A 24,484-nucleotide genomic window follows, 5' to 3' on the forward strand; every position below is an offset into this window, starting at 1 on the left:
AGCCTATCCCCTGAGGAGGAAGGAGTGGCACTGTGATGAACTGACTGCAGCCCCCGTTCCCTGTGCCGGTCAGGGTGCAGAGGTAAGGAAAATAAGAGTAAAGTCCAGCCCAGGAAGAAGGGAAGGGTGGGAAGAGAATATTTGTGAAATTCGGGGTTATTTCTCATTATCCTATTCTGATTTGATTGGTAATGAATTAAACTAATGTCCCCAAGGTGAATGTCTTTTTCCCATGACAGTAACAGGTGAGTGATCTCTCCCTGTTTTTATCTTGATCAATGAGCTTATCCTTATATTTTCTCTTCTATGTCTAGTTAGGAGGGTGTGCTGAACTGCTGACAGAGTTCAGCTGGGCTATTTTGGTTTTTTTAAGAAGTTCTAGGAAATGTTTTTGTGAAAGCCCCTCCCTTGCAGTGGTGCTTCCTATGGCTCAACTCCAGTGCCAATATCCTCCAAATTCAGGATTCCAGGGGCTATGCAGGTAATTTCAGTTACACAGAGTTGACGTTTACTGGAAATATCAGACTCATTTTCCAGTACAATAATAAATTCTTAAAGTTTGCCTCATGTTCTTAATTCCTAAATGTTCTTAATTCCTAAATTTACAATTTTTCATTTTACTCTTTTAAAACGATCCATTTGCTTGTCTAAATTGTGAAATTCAGTGTAAAGGAACTGTCACACCATCACTGCTACTGTAAATGTCACAACTACAAGCCATTAGCAGTAATTTTCTATTTTATTTCAAAATCTTAATATTAAACTTCAACAAGTTAAATTATTGACAGATCTGGCTAAAAACATCTATGTGCCTCAGATGATGTATTACTAGAGGAGAGGTTTTATTTTTCTCAGGAAATTTTAGATGTGGCTAGATGTTTATAGAGGAATGGAATGAACATGCAAAGGAAACTACAGTTTTCCAAGAAGAGAATGCTGCCATTAGGGAAATACTTCTATAAAATGAGACCTCAGCCTTCATCCAGTAAATGTATCTGGCCAAGGTGCACCAACATGCACAATGTCATACACAAAGGGTTCTTGAGTACTGCACAATAAAATTGATAAAGTGCACATAATTTTAGATCCATGCTGTAGCATTTACTTTTGGTTTAAAAGGTTTTCATTAGGTATAAAACTGATTATATTTTGGTTTCATGCTCAACCAGATATTTTTACTGTATTGAAATAGCCTTTGATCAACGTTAAAGCAAGTATACACTCAAATATGCATATACTTGACTGCTTTCTTCTTCCAAAACTGAGCCACATACAGGTTTTCATAAAAGAGTTTTGGACTTCACACCACTGAAAGATTTACTGGATGAAGGCTTTTTCTCATATTCAAATACAGGAATCTGGCTCTCTTTGTCTGTCTCATAAACAATCCATAAATTACAGAGATTTAAATGACACTTGATTAAGAAATATCAATATATTCCATAAATTTCAATAGACTTCTTACCAGCCTGAATGGAGGGCCATGCCTCCTCCACGTAAGTACTTTAAAATCAGAGTATTTATTATATCAGTTAAATTTTCAACACCTGGTGTCATCGAGCCATCATAGTCTATTCAGCTTTATGTTTACAGTGTTTTTTCTGGAAGTTTTCCTGAAGATGCTGCTTGTTTTTAATTATTATGTAAACATTTTTTAAGGAATGCAGTTTGTATCTCATATGAGAGAGCTAAGAAGAGATGGTACAGACTTATTGGAACTATCCGTTGAAAATTCATGCAAAGTACAATATATCTCAGAACAAATGCACGCTATTTTACATGTGCTACACATTGAAACAAACACAAATTTTTAATTTTTTTGGTCTTTGACATTTGCCCATGTACTGAAAACAACACTAGCACAAGCTCTGTAAGATACAAGCTGTTCTTTTCTCTGCTGTTCTTTTCTCTGCTGTCCTCATTTCTCAATGTGTCACATCACACTGTGAAGCAACCATGAAGATAACATAATAAAATAATGTATTCACAGAATTATTTTATAAAGAGACCCCTCTCCTTCCCTACAGCGTGGGATTTAAAGCAAAATTTATTTCACTGCAACATTAAATACATAAAGCTTAATGTTTATCTCTTGGAGATAGTGGCATAGTTTTTTGAAAATGGAGATCTAATCAGTTATGAGAATAATAAAGTTAAGGTTTGAAGGAAAAGATGCATGCACACAAAGTAAAAGGTAATAGAAAGCTCAAAAACCATAACTTAAAAAATGTCAACTACAAAATTTAAGTTTGCTCCTCATACAGTCATAATGTTTTTACATATATTTTCAGCCAGTTTGAGCATATTTTTGTAATCTATTACAGCATGAAATTTTGTTACCAACCATAGACATAAGAAAATTTTGAAGAAATTCTACATTTTTTGATACAAGAATTTTAGGTAATTATGAATGATTACATTACAACATATGTTTAGTACATGCTTGTTACTGAGAACAGTGTAGCTTAATTACTCAGAAGCAGCAATTAACTGTCAGCTTCACTTGCAACTAAGATTCCTTTCTTCAAAATTAGTTAAATGGGCAACACAATTACCTGTGAAGTAGTACGGCTGAGCATAAAATTACACAAGTTCATTCATTTTACTGCATGTTTGCACATATTCAACAGTATGTTGGTCAAGTGCCATTCATTTGGGGCTTTTTTGGCTATGGATCCTAAATCTGATTTATATATACCAGGGCACAATGTGCATTTGGGTCCACACATATCTTGGAATTGTACTTTAGTTTTTATTAGAGGAAGAAGAGCACTGCTGTAATATTTTGTATTATACCTCAAACACAATACTCACAGTCAGGCAGGGCAAGCATAGCACTAAGAGCCCTGGCGGAATAATTTCTCTACCTCTTTTAATGAGATTTCTGTATCTTTTTAAGGCAAAAGTGGTGCAAAGCAGAATGTAATGTATAAAATGGAAACTTTGTTAGAAATTGGCTGCAGTGTCTTAGTTTGAGAGGAATCTGATTAAACACTCCTGTTATTAATTTTGTTTTGTACAGCATAACATTTTCAAATTCGCACAACAGGATGAAATTCAGTGGGATTATTTCCTCTTGCCTTTACTTCACGAACATTGAAATAAACCTTTCTGGTTAGAAAAAGATGTAGAAAAGCATACTAGGCCAGTCAATGAGGTGAAACATCTGCTTTGCTTTCCATCAGAAACCACAATCCCTGCCAACAAGCTCAGAACCTGAAAGCACTCAGTTGTAGTGGATCCCATCACCCATTCACTGATTTTCCACCCAAACCAACCATTTCTTTGGCAGGACACCTTGCTGCCCAAGTGTCCAGCTGCTCAAGGGCTGGACACAGTTCACAGCACACATTAACACTGCTGCTGTATTCGAAACCTTCGTGTCATAGCTGAGTATGATGAAGTCACGCTAGAGATACGGACCAACAAAAACATGTTTAGGCAGGAAACTGAGCCTTAGAGTGTCAGCTGCCTCTTAAAAAAAGTGGAAGGTGGAAGTCAGGTGGAAGTTTTACTGACATTCAGCAGGTACAAGGTGGGACCTTTCTAACTAGTTGTTACAGAAGTCTCTACCCTTCCACTCCTTCGTCCTAAAAATTTCAGACAGGTGTAGCTCCATTACTATCAAGCACCAAGGTTTAAAATTATGTACAATTAAGGAAAAAAATTCTTCTCCAGACGAAAAAATAAAATCACCTTGTTATTATATTTTTATACAATTATATGTTTATGTTTCAATTTTTATGCAAAATCATTTAATAGCAATTTTTAAAAATTAAATTTTTTTCAAAATTGTAGAATTTGCTAAAATGTTGTAGAATTTGCTAAAATTCAGCTGAAGTTTGATGATGTTTTAATAATTTGAGTGTTTGAGTTGTTGAGTATCTCAAAACTCAAGGGGACTTCTTTCTAGGCTGTTTCTGAACCTCAATCCCAGCCCAGGAAAGGGTTTCCTGCATAGATAAACCCTTTTTTTCCAACTGAGAGTTTTCAAAAATATATATTTGTATATACTTATATTTTTTGTTCCTATAAATATCATCAAATAATCTCTTCACATGAAAGAATGGACACAAACACCATGCATGCAATAGCATGTCTTTGATATTATTTTACTGATTCCAAGCAGACAATACTGACACATAAACATAGCTGGTTTTATGTGAGCTAACTCTCCATAACTGACGTTCCACCACTCTGAATTGTTATTTTTCTTAAAGCAAGTCTGTGGGGATGCATCTGAAAAAGCATCTGGCCAACACCACTCAGCATCTTTAAAGACCAAGAGAAGGTTTCAGGACTCTCTCAGCAATTTTACACACAATACCAAACCTGGGAGAGTGGTGGGTATTCTGGAGAGCAGGCAGACCTTTCGAAGGGCCCTCAGTAAGCTGGAACATGGAAGCAACAGCTATCAAATGCATGAAGATCAAGAAAGCCAAAAGCCAAGTTCTGACACTTGGACTGGGACTCAATGCAAATCTGCAGAAAAGGACCCGAGGGTTTGTAAAGCAGAAATTAAATATAAGTCAGCAGAGTACCCTTGCAGCCATAAATTATGATAATATTGGGCTGTATTAGCAAGAACCAGCCAATGGGTCAAGAGAAGCAATTATCCTGCTCAGTGCTTGTGAGGCCACATCTGGAACACGCTCCTCAGTTTTGAACACCTCAGGTCATGAGCGGGATGGATACACTGGAGGAAGGGCAGTGGAAGGCCAGTGACCCAGCCAGGGACCTGAGGAGAGGCTGAAAGCAGCACATGGTTCCAGAAGGGAAGGCTGAGGGGAAATTCAATAGCCATCTTAAAATTACACATTAGTCAGTTAGAGAAAAGACTTCAGTTCTCAGTGAAAGGGAAGAAAGCAATGGTCACAAGATACATCAAGGGAAATCCCAGCTGTGGATAAGGAAAAATATTTTAGTGGGGATGGTTAGGCACTAGCACAGGTTTCTCCAAATATATTGTTGAATTGCCATCCTTAGAAATGTTCAGATTTTGCCTGGTCAAGGAAGTGATGCAACTCTGAGGGTATTCCTGCCTTGAGAGCATGTCCAGAGGTTCCTTTAATTTGATTTGCTCTATGAGTCTTTGGGTCATTAATAAAAATAGGTAAAATCATGTCTTACTCCAGCTAAAGGAATGTTTTCAAAGGACTGTTTTTCCATTATTTCTTTAGCTATTTACAACCTAAAGACATTATAAGTAAAGTTATAAAATTGCAGAAACTACTAATTTTATCTGAGAATTTGCAGAATTGTACCATTTACCTTATGCACTTTGCATTAATTTAAATGCAACCTTCTTTATATTTCCAGTTTAAAACTACATTATATCAAGCTCCACCTACAACTTTTAAGGGAATTCTGCCTTTAAATCCTCAAACATTGTCTAGAGCTTCTTTATGAAACATAATATTTTAAAACATATGTATACATTGCACTTTTAAAACTGTCTCACCATCTCAAAGCCTATGAAATTAAGAAAACATACATATACATGCACATGCAGTACATGAAGAGAAGCTTCCCTCAGACACAAATCCTCATTTTGGTACAACTACACACAAGCCATTAAAAAAACCTTATATAGTGTACACAAAAATTCTGTGAATACAATAAGGCAGCCATATGAAGTGGAAAACCAATCCATCCTTGCTCAGTAAGACATAGTAAAACCAGCTAAACAGATAAAAATAGCATTTCCTCTCTAAAGCAATTGCCTCAAGGTGTACATAACTTATTCCAACTCCAAATCGGAGCCCAGGCTTACTTTAAAAAGAAAAAAGGCATTGTTAGAACAATCCAAAGAGAGAATAAAAGCTTTTCTCTTTGAAATCACAGTAGTCCAGTATTTATTACCTGTAGGACAGGAAATGTATCCATTTTTCACTTTCATGAAATAAGATGTCAGAAAGTTACCTGATCACATCAACATCTCCTTCTTGTACCTTTGTATGCTTAGTAAGAACACAGACATATCATCTCAACATTTTTTTTTCTCAAATAGCTATGAAAGTCCAAGAGCTTTATTTGACAAAGCTATCTAAGATGCAAAGGATCAGCCCAGGTTACATTCATATGAGTTTCACAAACTTTAGTTACAAATGCAACTTCAGTACATTAAATACCAATTAGTTTAATCAAGATAAACCCAGGAAAGCTCATTGTGCTTTTTTTTTTTCCTTGGTGTTTAGTTTACATAAAGGAAGAGCCAACATACAGGGCTTCTCAACATTCACACATGGGTACAATTGGTAGAGGGTGGTGTATCTATCCGACTTTTATTTTCCTTAGCATCATTCAGAAGCGACTCATTACCAATCTGGCATTTGAAGACTTGTTTGTAGGCCTTCCTAAAATTTTCAGATAGAAATGCATATATGATTGGGTTCACAGAAGAATTGCTGTAAGCCAGGCAGTGTGCAGTTACCCTGAAGAGAAAGGAGGCTTGAGTCAGTGGGAAAACTCCAAATTCAGCCCAGAGATGGATCACATGATGAGGCAGCCAGGAGATGCCAAAAACCACTACCACCACCAACACAGTCTGTGCTGTCTGAGACAAGGAAAGGAAAACACATATGTCTGATGAGCACTCAAAGAATCAGCTTTAAACCTAATTCAAAACTACTGTTTGGAGGGAAAAAAAAAAAAAACAAACCAAAAAACACAACAATAAATATACTGAGAAGGAACACACTGCAATATTTGTTACTGATTTCACCCCATTACATATATGGGCTTTATTTTGCATAATGAATTACTGCAAGGAGAACCCCAGCCTTGGAAAATGTCACAGTAAACATCAAATGCGCAACTTTCCTCAAAGGTGAAGAATACTGTTCCTAACTCCCTACATAAAAGCTTAGCCTTTTCTGAAGTGGACCTAAGCCTGTTGTAAAATTATGTCAAGAGTGGTCTTTGGGAAATCTCATCCAGATCTAATGAATTTCAGTACAGTGCACAAGAATTTCTGATTAAAATTTCAAGAGAGATCTATTATGCATGAAGGCAGCTGGTGGGAAAGCTTAGAGCTTGCTCAAGTGCTTATTAAAGTAAGCTTTTTGAAAGTGTCTCCTTTAAACACAGAACTTCTACAGAGTCATACAACATTCTGGGATACAACTAGTGAAAAAAAAAAAAAAAAGAAAAAGGACTTGAAGTTTCTGATGACTGCACATTGTCAAAACCAATCTGGAAATTAAAGTTCAGCACCAAACACTAAATTAAAAAATGGAACATAAAATATCCTCAGTGCTGCTTCCACACTATTTATGAGAGAACCATCAATTTCATTAGATCTATTCTAAGCTCCAGAATCAGTTGGTAGGGACCTTCAGGTGCTGCAGGTGTTCTGTCAGGGCACAGTGGAATTTGATTGTCAATATTTTCTTTAGTTTTCACCTGCTTCAGAAACAGCAGTTAGATCTTTGCAGTGGCCAGAGCAATTAATATCTATTCCTCTACCAAGTACCACTTTCAACTAAATAAGTCTCCAAATAAAAGTCTAATAATAAATCCTAAGCATATTATGTCATAAGCCATTACAATTTCTAAATTTTTCATAATTTTTGTGATAACTTCACATCCAAAACTAACCCAGGGGCCACAGAGTGATATATATTGCAGCATAGAAAATATGTAGGTTTTTTACCAGTTTATTGAACTTAGTCTATATTTCCTGAACTGATTAATGCTCAGTAATAATCAAGACTGACCTATCTAATCAGAATATGAGTTAGCTTAGAAAAACTTATGGAAAAAACATTTTGATTTCTGTGGCAACAGGCCAAAATAACTTATGACAGATGCTGTTGTTGGTCAGTATAATCTCACAACAGAAACCAAAGAACATTAAATCTGTAATTAATATAATATGTTTAGTCTAAAGCAAGCATCTGTTTTCATAAGCCATTCCTCTACTCAGCCCTATGAAGTTTAAATCAGTTGCCACTAAAACAGCCACAGAGATATTTTCTTTTTCAGGTCTTATCAGGAGAACATGCATAACAACATTGCATAAATTAAGAGCAGTTTATTCTCTGCCTGATGAGTTCAATGGGTTCCAAATAAAATAAAATTTTCAGGATACCACATGCACAATTACTTCAAAAGTGACATTTAACTTCAGTTTGTTCAAAATTCTGAAAAAAAAATTAACCAGGAAAATCGTTGACATTCAATAGGCTATTGATGCACCTGAAAGCAGAAGGTGAAAATGTGTCTCTTGTAACTGTTACTTAAGGTATTTCATATCTGCAAAAGAAGCAATTTTGTGTTAGGAAATCTCACAACATCTGCTTTATCCCATTGTTCCTCCTAAGCCTAACGTCAGAGCTTACTTTTCCAGAATCATCACTTTGTCTTTACAAGCAAGGTATCACGAAAGAGCAGCTCTTTTTTACGTACTGGGAGCTTGCTTAAGGTTTCTTATTAGCAAATAAAACCCACCTGAAATATATGACATTAATATTAATGCTTTGTGACCAAAAAGCATGAAAAATAGAATTTAGACAAACTAATATTTTTCATTATTTTTTTCCACACATGCAGCAAATTTGTTTTAAGATTCTGAAAACTAGAATGTTCATAAAGGTTTGACTAAAGCTTAAAATGTATAATTACACCTGAAATGCATTCTTCACAAGACAGTAGAAGGAAAAGAAGAAAGACAAGATAACCAGAGAGAAGCACTAACACACTAACAAAGACAGAGTCACTTTGAAAAACACGAGTTAGGCCTTCAGTTTAGAAACTCATCTTCTAAGGCAAAAAAAAATCTGGACTGATTTTTGGGGTTTTTTCCTCTTTGGCTACTGAACCCTGATACATTCAAGCAGTCTTGATCATATCTGTAATGATTTATCCTGAAGCTATGAAAGTTAATTCCTAGTCAAACCTGCAATTTTTGAGAGCTAGTGGTTAGAGGAAATGCACACATATTTCCAGTTTGGTAATAATTTAGATGAGAGATGACAATGTACAAAATGTATTTGAAAGCTATACCTTTGGCCTTGACAACATTAAATGCAAAAGTATAAATGTAAAGTATTTTACTGAGTCAGGGCCGTATGCTTTTAATTCCATTAATCAAAATCTGTTGAGTAGGATATCTTTCAAAAAAATAGAGAATATATAAATGAGAGAGTACTTATTCCTGTTGAGTCCATGTAGATCTCGTTTACATTGCAGGCACTCTCCATGCCCGTATGAAAATAGTGATCAGATCAAATGAAGAGCTATAGCTCAAGGGGTTTTTCCTCCACATCCATAAAATGAGAAGTTACTCAAATGATCACTGTGGTCAAATTGGCTCAAAAATTACTACCACATTGCATTAACTGACAAATTCTCTGTTTAAACACATCTTTCAAATATTGTTCTAAATCATGAAGCTTCTATGCTTCTTGAAAGACCTTTCATGATTCTCTTTGTATCCAGTACATAACTTATGTCTTGAATGTAAGTGAAGAAAACAATGTGTGGATAATCAATAGAAGAATTGGAGAATCTTTAAAAGTTTCCTGTTAGACTCCTATTGCAAAGCACAATAAATTTCATTTTAAAGTTCCCTCATACAACCGAGGAATTATTCACTAAAACATTAAAATATCAACTAGTTAAAAAACAAATTTAAAATCCTTTGATTTACAAGTCAGGGGAAAATGCCAGTGAGGAAAAAAAAAATTAACACAAAAGACTCCCTGTGCCTAAATTTCAGATGCTCTGAAGTTCCAAATACAAGGATCTCAGGGAATGGCTTGATGCAATGTGATGGAAAACTTGGATCAGAAAAGATTCCAATCTGCTAAGTTCAGAGGGACACTGAACATTTCATTAAATACTTAATTTTAATTTCTTCTCTCTGTTACATCTTTAGCAAGAAGTACAAAATTAGCTTAGCCATAAAACTCAAATACACACAAATGAGTATTGAATGCAATATACCTTTTTCTTGGATGCTTCTGACTTCTTTGACATGTTTTTCAACTTCTTATGCAGATGATTAAGAACCTGAAAAGATTAATTTGCATCTCTTTATCATATTTCCCCAATTTCTATTCAAACAAAATTCAAACCTGTATATGTTAAACTACTCTTGTGCTCTCCAGTACTGGATGATTCACTAACAAACATCACTGAACCAGCTTACACAATTCAAACATGCACAATAGGAAAACCAAAAGAATTACATATGTGAGTCAATGTGAACCAACAAAAACAAAGCAGACCACCACTTAATTCTTACTAAAAAATGCAGATGTATTAAATAACAAATACTTATCACAAATTAACAAGGAAATGGATGGAAATCTATCTTGTACATGGAATTAGCAATCTGTTTTCTTCCATAAAAAGTCAAAGACTTGTTTAGAATGACCTTTAGTGTGTGTAACATAAGAAAAGTGTATGTTTTGAGTCAGAGCTTTTCTGAGTCACCTGAATAATTTGTTTCCTTCACATAGATGCTTGATAAGTATAATCAAGACGCTGGCACTATTTGATGTTTGAAAGAAGCTTAGGCTTTCAAGAATAATTTATACTAAAATGAGACACGACACACGAGAGGCATGACCTTTCACAACAATGTGATGATAGTCACCATGAGTCTTTCACAAGCCAATTTTAAAAATATGTCACAAAAAGACTCATTGTCCAAGAGCAGGGTCCAAATTTTAACATAATCGTTTACACATAAGGTTTTGGAGAGAGGATGCAAAGAAATCTTGGGCTGGGGAAAAGGGTCCAAATTCAGATTCTTTCATGTCATCTGGTGACATTTTCTCCGTGTTCTTTGGGTTGCACAGCAAACCACTATCAGGACAGACATCAGTCAAGATGATCTAGAGATTTTGATATTTGCATTTTATAGACATACATCTTGAATTAAAAGAAGTAAGATGGTATTTGTGAATATCCAGAGTTTATCAGCAGACATATTTTTTAGGTATCTAATCTTAGCTACCAGAGAACCACCACCACCAACAAAAAAAAAGAAATTACTGATAACCACTTAATATTGTAAGTGAAATTCATTTGTGCTTGTTTGTGTACTACCACGTGACTCACCCTGCATGCACTTCCTATTTGGAAACACCATCCAGGCCACTTCTGGGGGCTACCCCAAGCTAAGGGAAAAGAAAATAAATGGGCTTTCCCCGAGAAAGTTCCATTTTTACTTCATTTCTTTCTTTTTCAGTATGAAGCAGACCCAAAGGAAGGGACAGAATCCCAGCAGAACCGGGAGATGACTGTCTGGCTCACAGACTTTTTGTTCACCTCCTGTCGCTCTGTAGAGACAAGCTGAATTGCTGAGTCCTTCAGTGAAAACATAAAACTAAAAAAAGGGCATGGGAGGAATACAATTAAGTTTGTGTCCCATGCTGCTGCTTTATCTATCACATCCGCTTGACAAAACTTACAGTGATGGGCTGTTTCTACTGGATCTTTGCAAATCCCATCACCACCCAATGACTGCACTGTTCTGTGATTCTCCCTCGCAGCCCAAAACTAAAGTCAGATGAACTCTTCCCAGAGATCAGAACTGCAAAATAGTTTTTAAAGTTACAAACATTTTTTTCTTCTGTTCTGAAACTTTTAGCCCAAAGTTTTGCATTGTATCTCCTCCAGTTCAAAGAAAGATGCAGGAGACAAAACAGGAAAATTGGATATTTGAGGGTGTTGGGTGGTGGTGGAGGAGGGTTTTGTTGTCAATTTAGATTATAACCTCCAAATGAACCGTATCAGCTTCCCCTCTTTCGGATTACATACACATTTCATAAAATAAGTATTGGCAGTGAAAACATTTTGGCTCCTCATAGTATTGTACTAGATGAAAAGTAGCAGCAAGAGAAATAGACGAAATTGCTGTTCCACTTATCAACAGCAGTGGAACAGCACTCAAAGACCTACACAGAATGCCATGGAGTATTAAAAAAGAGCCATGTTTATGCACAAACACTAAAAGGCAAATCAAAGACACTCTCCCCACTACACTGTTCGAATTGCCTCTTCTCTGGGGCAATGAGTAATCAATTGTTCCTCTAACAGCCTGAATAAACAATAATTCTACAATGTGCCTCTTACTCTTTTCAACTCCAGCTTTCATGTACCTGCTGTTCAGACATCAGCTTCCCTTTTTCTGGATATGAGGGTGGGGTGCTGTGGTAAGAAAATTATCTTGTGTAAGAGACTGTAAGGAGACTTGTAGGATCTAATCTGGTACAGACCATATGACAATGACTACCACTCATGACATTTGGCAGGCCCTCGGTTCTACCTACACATTTATTTTCTTTATTTATTTCTTTCTCATTCCTTTTATTTCTTTTCTTTCTTCTCTTTCTCTCTCTCTATATATCTTTCTTTCTCTCTTTCTCTCTCTCTCTCTATCTTTCTCTATCTTTCTCTCTTTTTAAAGTATTTTTAAATTATTCTTTTCTTCCATTTGTTTCAGAAACTACATTCAAGATGGCTTGAGAGTCCTGACTGAAGACTTTGACCAAATCAAGTTGAGAAAGAGATTTTTCCAATACAAGAGTGAAGGAAATAATTTCTACTACCTGTGTATATTCACGTAAGTCTACTAAACATCATGAAAGTTTGAAGTCTACTGTTAAAAGCCATGTTTGCTGCCTGGCATTTCACTGACCACATCTTCATTATTATCCACTAAAAATCATGCAGAAGGAAAGCCTGCACAAGGTCACTATCTAGTAAGAATGAACTTCTTGTTTTACAGATAATGTAAGCATTACATTCTGAACCACCTTTGTAGTATGAACCTGATTGAAATTCAAGTGCTATTGCCTGCAATCCATGTTTTAAAGTAATGTCACTACTTCTATTGTCACAAGAGATCCTTCATCCTCTTTCAATTAAGAGTGTGTGACTAATGTGTCATAGCTTTTATTTTTCTCTTTCAGTGAAGTTTAATAAAATTTTACCCTTGCTGCTCAGCAAAATTTAGGATATAATATCCAAAGCCAGATAAGCTTGTATTTTATGTTGAGGCTGTTACTTTTTATGGCTCAGTTTTAACCAAGTCTGTAAATCATACATGACATATGTTCAGAATGATAGATAATAATGGAAATATTCTTAAGGCAAGACATATTTGTTTTAAAGACAGCTTTTAACGCTATGCATCTATAAAAGGAAATGTTTACTAATAATTATAGGTGTCCAACCTAAAGGTTTGACAGTGGCCTGACTTTCAAGGAGTGAATCCTTGAAAAATGGAGGTACCCAAAATTAGTTGTAACATTGCACAGACCTGGCAGATGTCAACTGTTAGAAGCTGACTGGGAATCATTTATCACTTTACCCTTTAAGGACACATTAGAGAGCAAATGTTGTTCAGTGAGCAAAACACATACAAAAAGTCAACATTAAAAATATAGCAAGTAAAATGATAAGCAATAAAAGAGTTAGAACACAAGGTGTCTGTAAGTATGCAGTGCTGAGACTCAGCTGATCACTCATAATCACTGCTCCTCCCTCTGACGTTGTAACCTTTTTTCAAGAGTAGTTCTGTGAGGCAACAAAAGCTGGTTTCCTATGGATGTGTGACTTTTTTACAGTGTTCCCAAAAAGAAAAAGTCTTCTCTGTAAGTTGATAAGACCTCTTCCCTTATGGCTTGTCTGGTGTTTAACAGCTGAATGCAAACCGACACCTTAAAAGAGGGAGGATAATGGAGATTCTCCACCATCTTCCTTGTCCGCTGTTTTCACAAAACTAGAGAAGTATGCTTAATTCTGATATTTTCACTCCTCTATCAAAAATTTGCATTGAAACTGAACTAATGTTACTTGTGGGAGACAGAAAAGAGGTAGTTGTACACACAAGACAAAGCATGATCTCATAAATCTCTCCCTGAAGAGCGTGTATCACATGAGATATTTTGGGAGGACACTGCTTCCAAATACCTGGCACTACTTCAGCACTTCTGTACATTGGAACAGCATTGTTATGCATGGGAAAAATACAAACCTCTGTTAATACTATATAAATGTGAGTGAGAGAGAAAAAGAACTTGGCTCCCTATTAGAGTGCTTAAAAAATGAGACTTTCAAAACTGAAAGTTCAATTACAATTTGTTTATGAATGAAACAGAACTGCCTTAAAGGAGTCTGGAAAAGGCAATATATTCAAATAGAGAAATGAGTCTCCTTTGTCTTAATTTACTGCAGCAGAAGATTGTGTTATCTCGCTAATCCACAGTTCATGAAAACCAGTGAAGTCCATAAGAGACTAATGCATAGATTAATGTCTCCTAATGTCTACAGGCTGAGAGAGGTTGCTCAGCCTGAGAAGGCTCTCCCTGTCCCAGAATATTACAGTTGGAGCTTTGTCAGTGGCTCCTAAAGAGGCAGGAGTGAGTCTTTAGATGCAAGGTACCTTTGATAGCTCTGTACAAGTCACGGCACTTTTCAGCCTGTACCAGCTACCACTTAGCTATCTTCAAAAATTCACCCCTTAAGGTTAGCTCCTCCAGCCTGACACCATGGCAAGCAGGCTCAAAACACATCACAAAGCCAGGGTGAGGTCCTAGCCTGACAATAGTTTAAGCACACGATTTTATTGTAATTTCAAGTGGCCTTGATTTTGCTAACTTGTTCTTGGGCATATTTTTCACATATAGTTGCTTCTGTTGGCTTGTGGGGCATTTTGTTCTGACATATTAATACTAATATTGAGAGATTTACTTCTGTAGAGGTGCTTTGTAATGACAGAGTGTGTTTTATTTACTATGCATATATTCTGGTTAAGCACATTTGCTTTTTTCATGCCTACACTGTACAGGACTATGCTAATTTTGAAAGATTTCTTATTAATCTTCTCTCATATAATTAGACTTCAAAGGCCAGTACTTTATGCTGAAACTGAAGATGCTTTGGCTTTGAGAAGGAGAAGAATTAGCAGCTGAAAGCCCCTGTGCACGCATTCTGTGGTATTCTCCCTGCAATGTGTACTACTTTCTTCAAACTGACAATTTATTGCTACAGCTCAGTCATATTCACCACAGTAGATGAAATACCACTATGAATTCAGGGAAAGCAGGATTCAGTTTATGTGTGAAAACTTGTGTTTCTTCTTCATTTGCCAGGTTGGATTTGTTCCACTATGAACAGCATTTAGAAATGTTGTCCTTTGTGTTCTGCATGCCTTGGTTTCACCAGAGTTGGATAACATTACAGCCTCAATTTGCACATCAAAATTAAGCTGATGTAATATATATAAAATTGAGCAGAACATAAAATTGTTTGTTCAAATTAAATACTTCAGGTACATGTATTGAACTTGCCAGTTGAAGAACTGACTTAAGCAATCCATATTTGCAAGAGCAGTCCTACCCTCTCAAATGAAAATCACTGCCTAAGGAGAAATCCTGAAAATGAAGGCAGCTGGCAGAGAAACAGCAAGATATCAGCAGGTAGCAACTGGTGCTCCAGATCCTGTTTAGCAGCAAGCAGAGGACCATACGCTGAAGGCTGCAATTATTAGTCCAGAAAAATGTGACAATTTGCTTAAGCAGAGAAGTCCTTAAATACCCATATTCAGGCACCCTTAGTTATTGCTTTTTCCTACCTGGGTTCTCATGCCCTGCTCCCTGGAACCACCTTTGCCAAAGTTAGAGGTAAGTCTCTCATCAACTTCAGCTGGGGCAAGACATGGCACCACAGGGACCAGGCAGCATGAAACACATTTTACTCTTAACACCAAACAGATAGTTTTTGTCACTTTTAAGTGCACTGCATGTTTTAAAGAATCACAATGCTTCATCTGAAGCCCGAACAACTTGTTGCTTTGTTGTACTTTATTGAATCAAACTCCTCGCACAGCACTACAAGAAATTAGGTTATGGTGACAGGGAAAGCAGCAGAGCACTGGGACTTAGCATTGTACAACAAGGAAATCTGACAGGGAGACCCCACTTATTGCCAGAACACCTCTCCCCACTCATCCCATGCAATCTCTGTTCTGACCTCTCTGTGATAGTGAACATATATGAATATAAACCCCTTGGACATCCCTCAGCTATAAAAAATCACAAAGAATTTGTGCCCTCTCCCTGTGTGGCACAAACTCACCCCTGCTGTTTCTCCTCCCAACAGTGCCAAGTCTCTCCACATGCCCAGAAGTGGCCCTATGGCTCATGGACACCTTTTCCACCACTGTGTCCCTCCCATCCTTTTACACTTGCCCCACCTTGGCATAGCAGAAGGAGATGAGCAGCAGTGGCAGCAGATATCCGAAGACGAATGTGCAAATCACGTAGACCTTCTTGTGGCGTGGGTTGGGCCAGAACTCCCAGCAGAAGGTCTGGTTGCTGGTCTCACGGTGGAAGATGCGCTGGTGGTGAGCCACAGGCGAGGCCATGGCGAAGGAGAGCGCCCAGATGAGCCCCACACCCAACATTGCGTTGCGGGGAACACGCAAGGCTGAGGAGCGTCGGGAGTGCACGATGGCCACGTACCGGTCCACAGACATGGCCGAGAGTGTGAAGATGCTCACCAGCATGGAGATGGTGAAGAAGTAGTGGATGAACTTGCAGATGAAGGCTCCCAGCACCCAGGTGGGGAGCACGTAGACCGTGGACTGGAAGGGGATGCAGAAGAGCAGGTAGGCCAGGTCAGCGATGCTCAGGTTGAGGATGAAGATGTTGGTGGTGCTTCGGCGCTTGCCCGGCTTGCTCCTTGCCAGCACCGTGATCACCAGAGTGTTGCCCAGCACCCCCAGGGTGAAGATTAAGCCGAAAACGATTAAGGTGATGAAGTTCTCGATGCCGATGCCGAAGAGGGGCTTCCCCTCCGCCTCCGGCAGCCCGGACAGGTTGAACTCCCCGCGGAGAGTCTCTGCCGCGGTTCGGGACAGGTTGAGGGGTGCCGCCGGGGGCTCTCCTAGCTCCATCCTTCCTCCTGCGCGCCGGGCAAAGTTTCCGCGGGCGGAACGCGGAGCCGCCGCTCCCCGGCCCCTCGGAGCGCGGCGAGCCCGGGGCAGCCGCCCCTCCAGCACCGGGCGGCGGGGAGGGAAGGGCGGAGGTGCCGCCGCGCTGGGCGCAGCCTGCGCTGCCGGTCGCGGAGCCGGCACGGCGGCCCCGCCGCCCTCCGCAGCAGCGCTCCGCCCGCCCCGGCGGGGGCCCGCGCCCCGCCGCCCCCGCCGCCGGGGAGGCGCTCCGGCCGCGCCCGCCCCGCCCGCAGAGCCGCGGAGCCTCCGCGCCTCCCGCGCTGCCTCGGAGACTGAGCTCCCCGGGAACGTGTCCTCGGAGAAAGGGGAGGTGCGGTTTTCTTGCCCTCTTTATTTCCCCCCGCCTTTTCTTCCCACCCTTCAGCTTGTAAGTGCCCCCCACGCCGGGCGGCAGCCGGAGCCCCGGTCCTCTCCCCGGAAAACTTCGCTCGGTGCCTCCGCTCCGGGAGAGGCGCGGGAGCCGCGTCTCCCAGCAGGGCTAGGCGGAGCTCGGCTGGTCCGGCCGGGTATCGATGTAGTCGCTTGGAAAGACAGAAACGATGAAGCGCCCGCGTGAACCCGCCTCAACAGGTAGCCGGCAGCAGGAGTTTCTCCGGACTGAGCGCCACCTGTGCTCGCTCTTCTCAGGTCCTTCACAGATTTTCCTCCATTAATCACGCAGTATCTCAAATGGCAAAAGGCGGCAGACACCGTCACGCCTTCCTATTAAAAACCAACCAACCAACCACACACACACAAAGCAATGGAATAGCAAGTCTAGCCGTTTTGCACTGCCAAATCACAACGCTCGAGAGCTCCGCCGCGGCAGGAGCGCATCCGCGCTGAGTGCCCGCGGGCTCCCTGGAGCCGGGCAGCCGCAGGCAGCGCTACACGGGCCGAAACGGGAGCTCCTGGAAAGCCAGTCCCTTCAGAGCGGGGCGAAACATAACACTTCTCCAGCGCACGGATGCGAGTTCATGAGAATATTCTCACCGGCACATACACCTTGTGAATGAAATGGATTTTGGCTTGCTTCCAAATTACCAGTCCGTGAGCTACAGCTGGCAGCAGCAGTGGCCAACACCATTGCCCAGATGTGCTGATGGAGGCAGGCAGCTTTTGGTTACGTATTTTTCAGTCTGTAGTTTGGTGGGGTTTTTTTCTACCTTTCTTTTTGCTATCTATATTGAAGCATCTTAGCAGCTGCACATCAGCTGACCGCAAAGTCATCGACTTCTGCAGATCTAGATTTTAATTAAACTAATGTATGGTCTGCCCCATTACGTCTGAAGGAAAGCATCACGGGAGAGCACAATTCAGTTTATATAGATCTAAGAAACTTTTATTTGGATTGAGCTGGTTTCTACGTCTGTTGTAACTCATTTAAGAATTTATAAATATATCAAGCAAAAATAAGCTAGTAGGAATTCCTTAAAGATTTGGGTTTGCAATTCTTTTAATGTGCATTCTTTACAGTTTTGTTGACATGGTTGATCACCATCCAAATCTACTCATCTGATTCTGCAAGGGATGTGAGAAAGAACACTGTTACACATTTCTAGGATATATCAGATATCACACATTTTTTGTAAACTCTGAGTATATTGTGAAAACAAACAGAAATCCATAGATTTTCCTAGTGTTGCTGATGCCTGTGTTTGCCTATGAATTCCTTCATGGGCTGAAGGAGATACAAGAAACATTTTGAATACGACTGATGGTTTGCTTTTGAATCATGTCATGTTGCTAGACACCACTCATTTTCCAGGATGTCTGGAGCAGCTCTGGTTTTGATTAAGCTAATGCAATCCTCCACCTGATATGCTGCTGGTCCTCACCACTCACACTTCTGTTTTCTTGCAAAATAATAGATATTATTATTTGTACAGAATAGCCTGAAAGGTTAGAACATAGGCTATTACGCTTAACAGAAAAGTAAGCAGGAAAAGTGGGAATAGAAACAAAATCAATTTTAGTGGCAGTCAACCTGAAAATCTCATTAGTTATTTGAATGGGATAGTTGACTATTGGTTTCCTTTGGGTATTTAATTGACAGTTCTGTAGTTCAGGCTTTGCTTTTCTGCTATATATATACCGCAAAGTTCCTATATATTTCCTATAAGACTACCCTGAGCATTAGGGAAAAAAACCCCAAGAATATATTGTTACTTTTCTCTCAGACCTTCAGTCATCAGCTTTTGAATAAGTGAATGAAAGTTCCCAACTGAAAACACTCATGACTGCTGTTAAGATTGTTGTAACCAAACAAGTATTGACATGTTAAACTAATGTTCTTCTTATCTAGACTGAGTAAGATTTTCATGCAGAAGAAAGTTGAGATGGAAAAATTGTTATGAATTCAGTACAAATAAATATATAGGTAGGAACTAGTTGAAAAACTACGAGAAAAAAAAAGCAGTAAAAATATTGCATTGCACTTTAAGAAAATAAATTTCATGTATTTGCAAAAGATCTTTTAAGCATGTGCCTCAGACATTTCCTTGAATCTAGTTTTATTGAATTTATTTTATTGTTTTCCATTTGATGTGAAAAGATCTACTAAAACTAAAATAGCCCAAGAACTTTGGAAAGAGCAAGAAACTGCATACAGTGTTCTTCTGTCTCTGACTAGAATCCACAAGCATCTTTATCAGACAATTCACCTCCAAAAATTTGTTTGGATCCAAAATTTTCCATAGCAATCAATGGAGAAAATAATAGAAATATCTAAAAGTACCCTACGTACTACTACGTACCTTGCTAAGTCTAGACCGTCATATAGTAACCACTAGTTACTATATGAACTAGTAGTAACTATATGAATTAGTAATAACCGACTACTCCTCAGTGGGTTAATCCAGAAGATATTACTGTAAAAACATACAAGGATGTCCTTCTTTTTGCTCAGTCCAGTGGTTGGTTATGTTATTTTTATGTTGTTCCAATAATAAAAATATTTGACTTACACTGGTAAAATATTATCTCAGGAATGAGGATTCCAATGCATTGATTTAAAATATTACTACTAAGATATTTGTTACTATTCAATGCATGTATATAGATAGAATAAACATATAGTCAATATAATGTCAGTAAAATGCATTTATCTTTTTAAATTAACATTTAATTAGCACCTCAGAAACAATAAAAAATGCACTTTTAATTATATTGAATAACTGAGGCACAAAAATCAGCATCTGATTATACAACTATATACATACATGTCTTTATGCATTTTATCATTCCACAAGAATAGAATAATAAGATACACAACTTCTTCAAATAAGAGTTTAGTAAAATCCTGTATAAATTATTTTGGGGCCTTTTGGAAGTGTTTTCAGGCTTCTTTCCATAGTGAAGATGAAGTTCAAGGCTCTCAACTGCACCCCAGTGTCTATAAAGAGAAACCATTTAAAGTGTATTTATACTAAAGCATATGAGTAACCCTGACCTTTAGAAATCTTTTGATAGCTCAGTCCTTAGCTGATTGGTCACTTTTCTTTGCGGCAAAAAAGATTCTCCAGATTTGGTCGTGTTTTGTTTCTAAAACATAAGACTGAAAACAGGTCTATTTTGAAGACAGACTTGTTTGACTTATTTGTGAATAAACAAAGATCAGATGCAACAGTCACGTTAATCATACCCCATTATTTTATTTTGTGAAAAGTTCCTGCAGTAGAAATTTGTATTTTAAAGGCAGATGTGAACTTCAAGTAAAATTCAAAAGCCAAATAAAAAAATCCATTATTCATAATGAAATTTTGATTCACCTTCTATAAAGTTATTAGTGTGTAAAAGTGAAGCCTCTATAAGCATTAACTCCCCTTCTATCTATACTCTTGGGAATAATGTAACCCTCAGGTCACAGTTGTCACTACATTCAGATTTCCATAGTGGAGAAGTGTCACCAATAAATTGAATTTTATTGCTTCCTGCTGACATTTCAAAAGAAGTAAACATCTGCCCATATACATTAGAGAGCCATTGTCATTCCATCCCTGAGTCTGTGCTGATTTTTTTTCCCCACCTAGTTTTCTATTCCAGTTCTTAAAAGTCAGTTCTAAATAGGCATTAAAATGCAGGCAATCAAAAGTAAATTTGAAGCTAAGTTTCCAAAATCCCATTCATACTTTGCATTACTATTTAGTCCTTTCAAGTAATATGTTTTAGGCTTAAAAATTGTATATAAAACCGTGTATCCATTCTTTATTCAATGCCCAGAAATTTTCTCTGTAAAAATGCCAAAAGCTAAACACCATGGTCTAACAACTTGAACTTGCTTTATAGTTGTTGAAGAGAGCTGCTTGTTTCATTTTCCTTGATTTGTGACAATTACCCCATTGGATGCTTTTTAATGTCGGCTGCAGAAGCGACTCGCCTGAGCAAAAAAACACAGCTGTGTTTTGTCTAAAACAGAATCAAGTGTATTTTGATGAACACTTGTAATACAATATAACACAATAGATCAGGTCTTACTAAACTCAGAAGAATGCATCAGGTATCCAGGTTATGGGCACAGCAGCTGCAGAAATCTTTTAAATGGACAATTATTCTACCTTCAAACTGCTTTGTAAAATGTGCAACTGACTGGAATGAGGTCACAGGGCTTATGAAAGGCTTAAGTTCTGTAAAATGAGCATCATGTTTCTATATAGGAAAAGCAGAAATACGGGCTTAAGATGCTATCTTAGCCATGATGATGGCAAACATCAGAATTATCAAGGCTGAAAGAGGTAGCAGTAGAAAGAAGTAACTTGGAAAGCTGAAGCAGGTGTGTGCTGCTGGCAAAGCAGCCATGAGTTTGCAGGTTACTCTGTCTGGGGTCAGCTCCAGGCACAGGCAGAGGCAAGTGAACATCTGATGGAAGGGAAAAGGCCAGGAATTCACTGTCCAGCCCTGGAGACCTTGGTCACCAGGACATTTCTTTGGGCAAAGGGAGAAAACAGGTGGGCAGTGCACAGTGGATAGAGACAATGGACACCTTTCCCATCAGTTACTGCTGCTCCTACACTCTCCTCCATCCTGGCAGCAGCAGTCACAGCAACCTTGGCTCCTTCAGGTTCTCCACAGTGCTCAGACAGGGCTTGTGTGTCAGCAGTACCCTGGACTTGGCTTGACACCGGTCCTCCTCATTCAAGAGAAGCAAAATCCAATTTATACACCTTGCCAAGGAGCATGGAGATGGCTCCAAATACATCAATGAAGGAAAAAAATGTGAGTGGATTGCCGTTTTCCTGCACGCAACGTGTCAACAAAAAAAAATATAAATCATAATTTTGATTTTTCTTGGAATACTGACTTTCTTATATGATACCTATGTAAGCAGAGATTTATAGTGTGTAGAAAAAATGGTAAAAATATACCTCGATAACTGTGCGAAGACCTTGCAAAGATGTAGTAAAGACAAACAGGATTTTTGTAGACCAAAACTGCTAGTTCATCATTTTGTTTAATTTTGTATGTCAGACTGTCATGGTTTCAATTGTGAGTCAGGAAACAAAAACCCTAATGTCGATTAGTCTTCATTATAATGACTATTAGAACTACTATCAGATCCTGTCTGCTTTACAAAATATATCTATCTTCCAGTTAAATAGCCTGACAAAATTATTTTCAGTTACAAAGTTCTGGGGATGACTAGAAGATTATTTTCCTTTACAGGTTTGTATGCTGCTCATCACTTTGCAGCTGTTTGGACTTTGGTTGCATCAGAATTAAAGGAGAGAGAATTAATATGTAAAGATCAACAACAAATTCAGCACAGCAGATTAATTCTGTAGTTGTCATAGGTCTCAACTTCAGGTCTTGCAGAAGCCAATTTCACTGCTGCTGCCAGCTCTCTGGGTTTTAGTGAATCCTTTCCCCAGCTCTTGCAATTTTTCTTCTGACAGTACAGAGACCAGTTTTACTTTCAGGTAATTACTGAAACACTTTATTGCAGTGGATGGAAGAAGCTTAAGCTTTGTTTGAGCCAGACTTTTCTTTTTTATTGGTTTTCATAACTGCCTAACTTGTGGCTTATGGATTCAGGTTCAGCTGTGCAGTGTTTTAATTTGCTCTGGGAGAGGGCTTCATTCAGAATCCAGATCATTAAAGTGGTCCTATTTTTTATTTTTCTGACATTTCATGGAAGATGTTATTACTCAGGATTTATTTGAAGTTCACCAAAATTATAGAAGTGGTTGCCTTCCCTCCCCTCATCTCTCAAAACTCACTGGGCATGTGCAGAGCTCCATGGAAGAGGTTTCTTCTGGAGGACTTCCTAATCTATCTGCCCCACATCTCCAAAGGCAAACAGAAGTCAGAAGGAAAGACAATTAATGATGTGGAACCAATCTTCATGAATACCTATTGATCATAAAAAAACAGCACTGATGTAAACTCCCCCATGCACTTTGTAGACACTCATAGTCCTCAGCTATCATTTGCAACTAGAAATCTCTATTATTTATTACTTACATTCCTAGTGCAGCAATTTAAGTATACTCCTCTCTTATCTAAGAATATGGAAATTGGTGTATCCTCTCTGCTTCTGCAGGCATTTTTTCAATATCTGGAGACAAGCAGCCCTTGCTGGAGACAGCTTCATACGTGTCCACCTGGCGGAGGAACTTGAGGTAAAAATTTGATCCAACAAAAAAGATTCCTTGGCTTTTCCTCCTGGAAGGAAAATAGCAACATGCCTTGGTGTACAATAATTTTTAGTGAATCCAGAGGATTATATAGACTACCCTGAAGAACCATTGCAACAAGACTCGATGGCAGAGCATCCACATTTCGTGCCTTTACAAATCCAACTTTTCCTGTCATTCCCACGTGCAGCCCAGTTCTTTGTGTCAACAGCTCAGTATGAGAAGCTGTGCTTGATTTTGGTCGTCAAATGCCCTCATGACATTATTTGTGAGATGTTTCACCCCGAGGAGTCCTGGAGTAATCTGTGTAAATCAACATGCAAATAGGGTGGCTTCATATTTAATATAGTGACAAACTGAGTGTCAGAAGAGAAATTATTCCTGTATTTTCTTTGATATTTTCAAGAAATTGATTTTTAGTTTTAGTTTGGATTTGGAAAGAAAACACACTCACTCATTTTATCTTGGTTAGATTCTTGCTGTATCTTTTCCCCTTTTAAAACAACTCCAGAAGCCACTTTTTGAAGCTCCTATTTTTCAAGAAAATGTAAAATTTTTGAGTTCTAATTATGTTCGTCTTCCACTGATATCCCACAAATAATTGTCCAGAAATAAATCAATCACAGGATCAATCTAGTAGATTATAGAATTGGCATAACTTTGTGAATATGTTTCCATTTTTTTTTTAATTAGGTTAGAGTGAACTCTTAGTGAACTGAGTTTGAGATCTATCACTAATGAAATTTGGCTCAGATGGAACCTTGCCAGTTTTTACCAAGTTTCTATCAGGTTTTGACATTTTATAAAAAGTTATTTACCAAAGAAATCCTCAGCCTATATTCACATAGACATTTAAGACTTTAATATGGTAACATAAATTAAAATGCAAGCTTTTTAGTTT

At 38.4% G+C, this 24,484-nt stretch overlaps 1 protein-coding gene across 1 annotated transcript; it reads right to left on the reverse strand.

Moving 5' to 3' along the window:
• Positions 1-720: 720 nt before the first annotated feature.
• Positions 721-17,690, reverse strand: GALR1 (galanin receptor 1). The gene is made up of 3 exons (XM_002191396.5): positions 16,214-17,690; positions 9,949-10,014; positions 721-6,556 (listed from the first exon to the last, which is right to left on the reverse strand). Exons 1-3 carry the CDS (start codon positions 16,913-16,915, stop codon positions 6,239-6,241), a joined length of 1,086 nt encoding a protein of 361 aa, XP_002191432.5. The 5' UTR covers positions 16,916-17,690; the 3' UTR covers positions 721-6,238.
• Between the last annotated feature and the right edge of the window lie 6,794 nt (positions 17,691-24,484).

The sequence above is a fragment of the Taeniopygia guttata genome, chromosome 2 (assembly GCF_048771995.1).
Source record: "Taeniopygia guttata chromosome 2, bTaeGut7.mat, whole genome shotgun sequence".
In the NCBI taxonomy this organism is placed as follows: domain Eukaryota; kingdom Metazoa; phylum Chordata; class Aves; order Passeriformes; family Estrildidae; genus Taeniopygia; species Taeniopygia guttata.

Bases quoted from the DNA above. Each gene is read 5' to 3' on its own strand.
- GALR1 (XM_002191396.5), bottom strand. From the start codon at position 16,915: ATGGAGCTAGGAGAGCCCCCGGCGGCACCCCTCAACCTGTCCCGAACC. The intron at 10,015-16,213 runs GTGGGGCAAGTG...TAATCTTTTCAG, and splicing joins TCTCCTTCTGCTATGCCAAG to GTTCTTAATCATCTGCATAA. The intron at 6,557-9,948 runs GTATATTGCATT...TCCTTGTCTCAG, and splicing joins CAGAAGCATCCAAGAAAAAG to ACAGCACAGACTGTGTTGGT.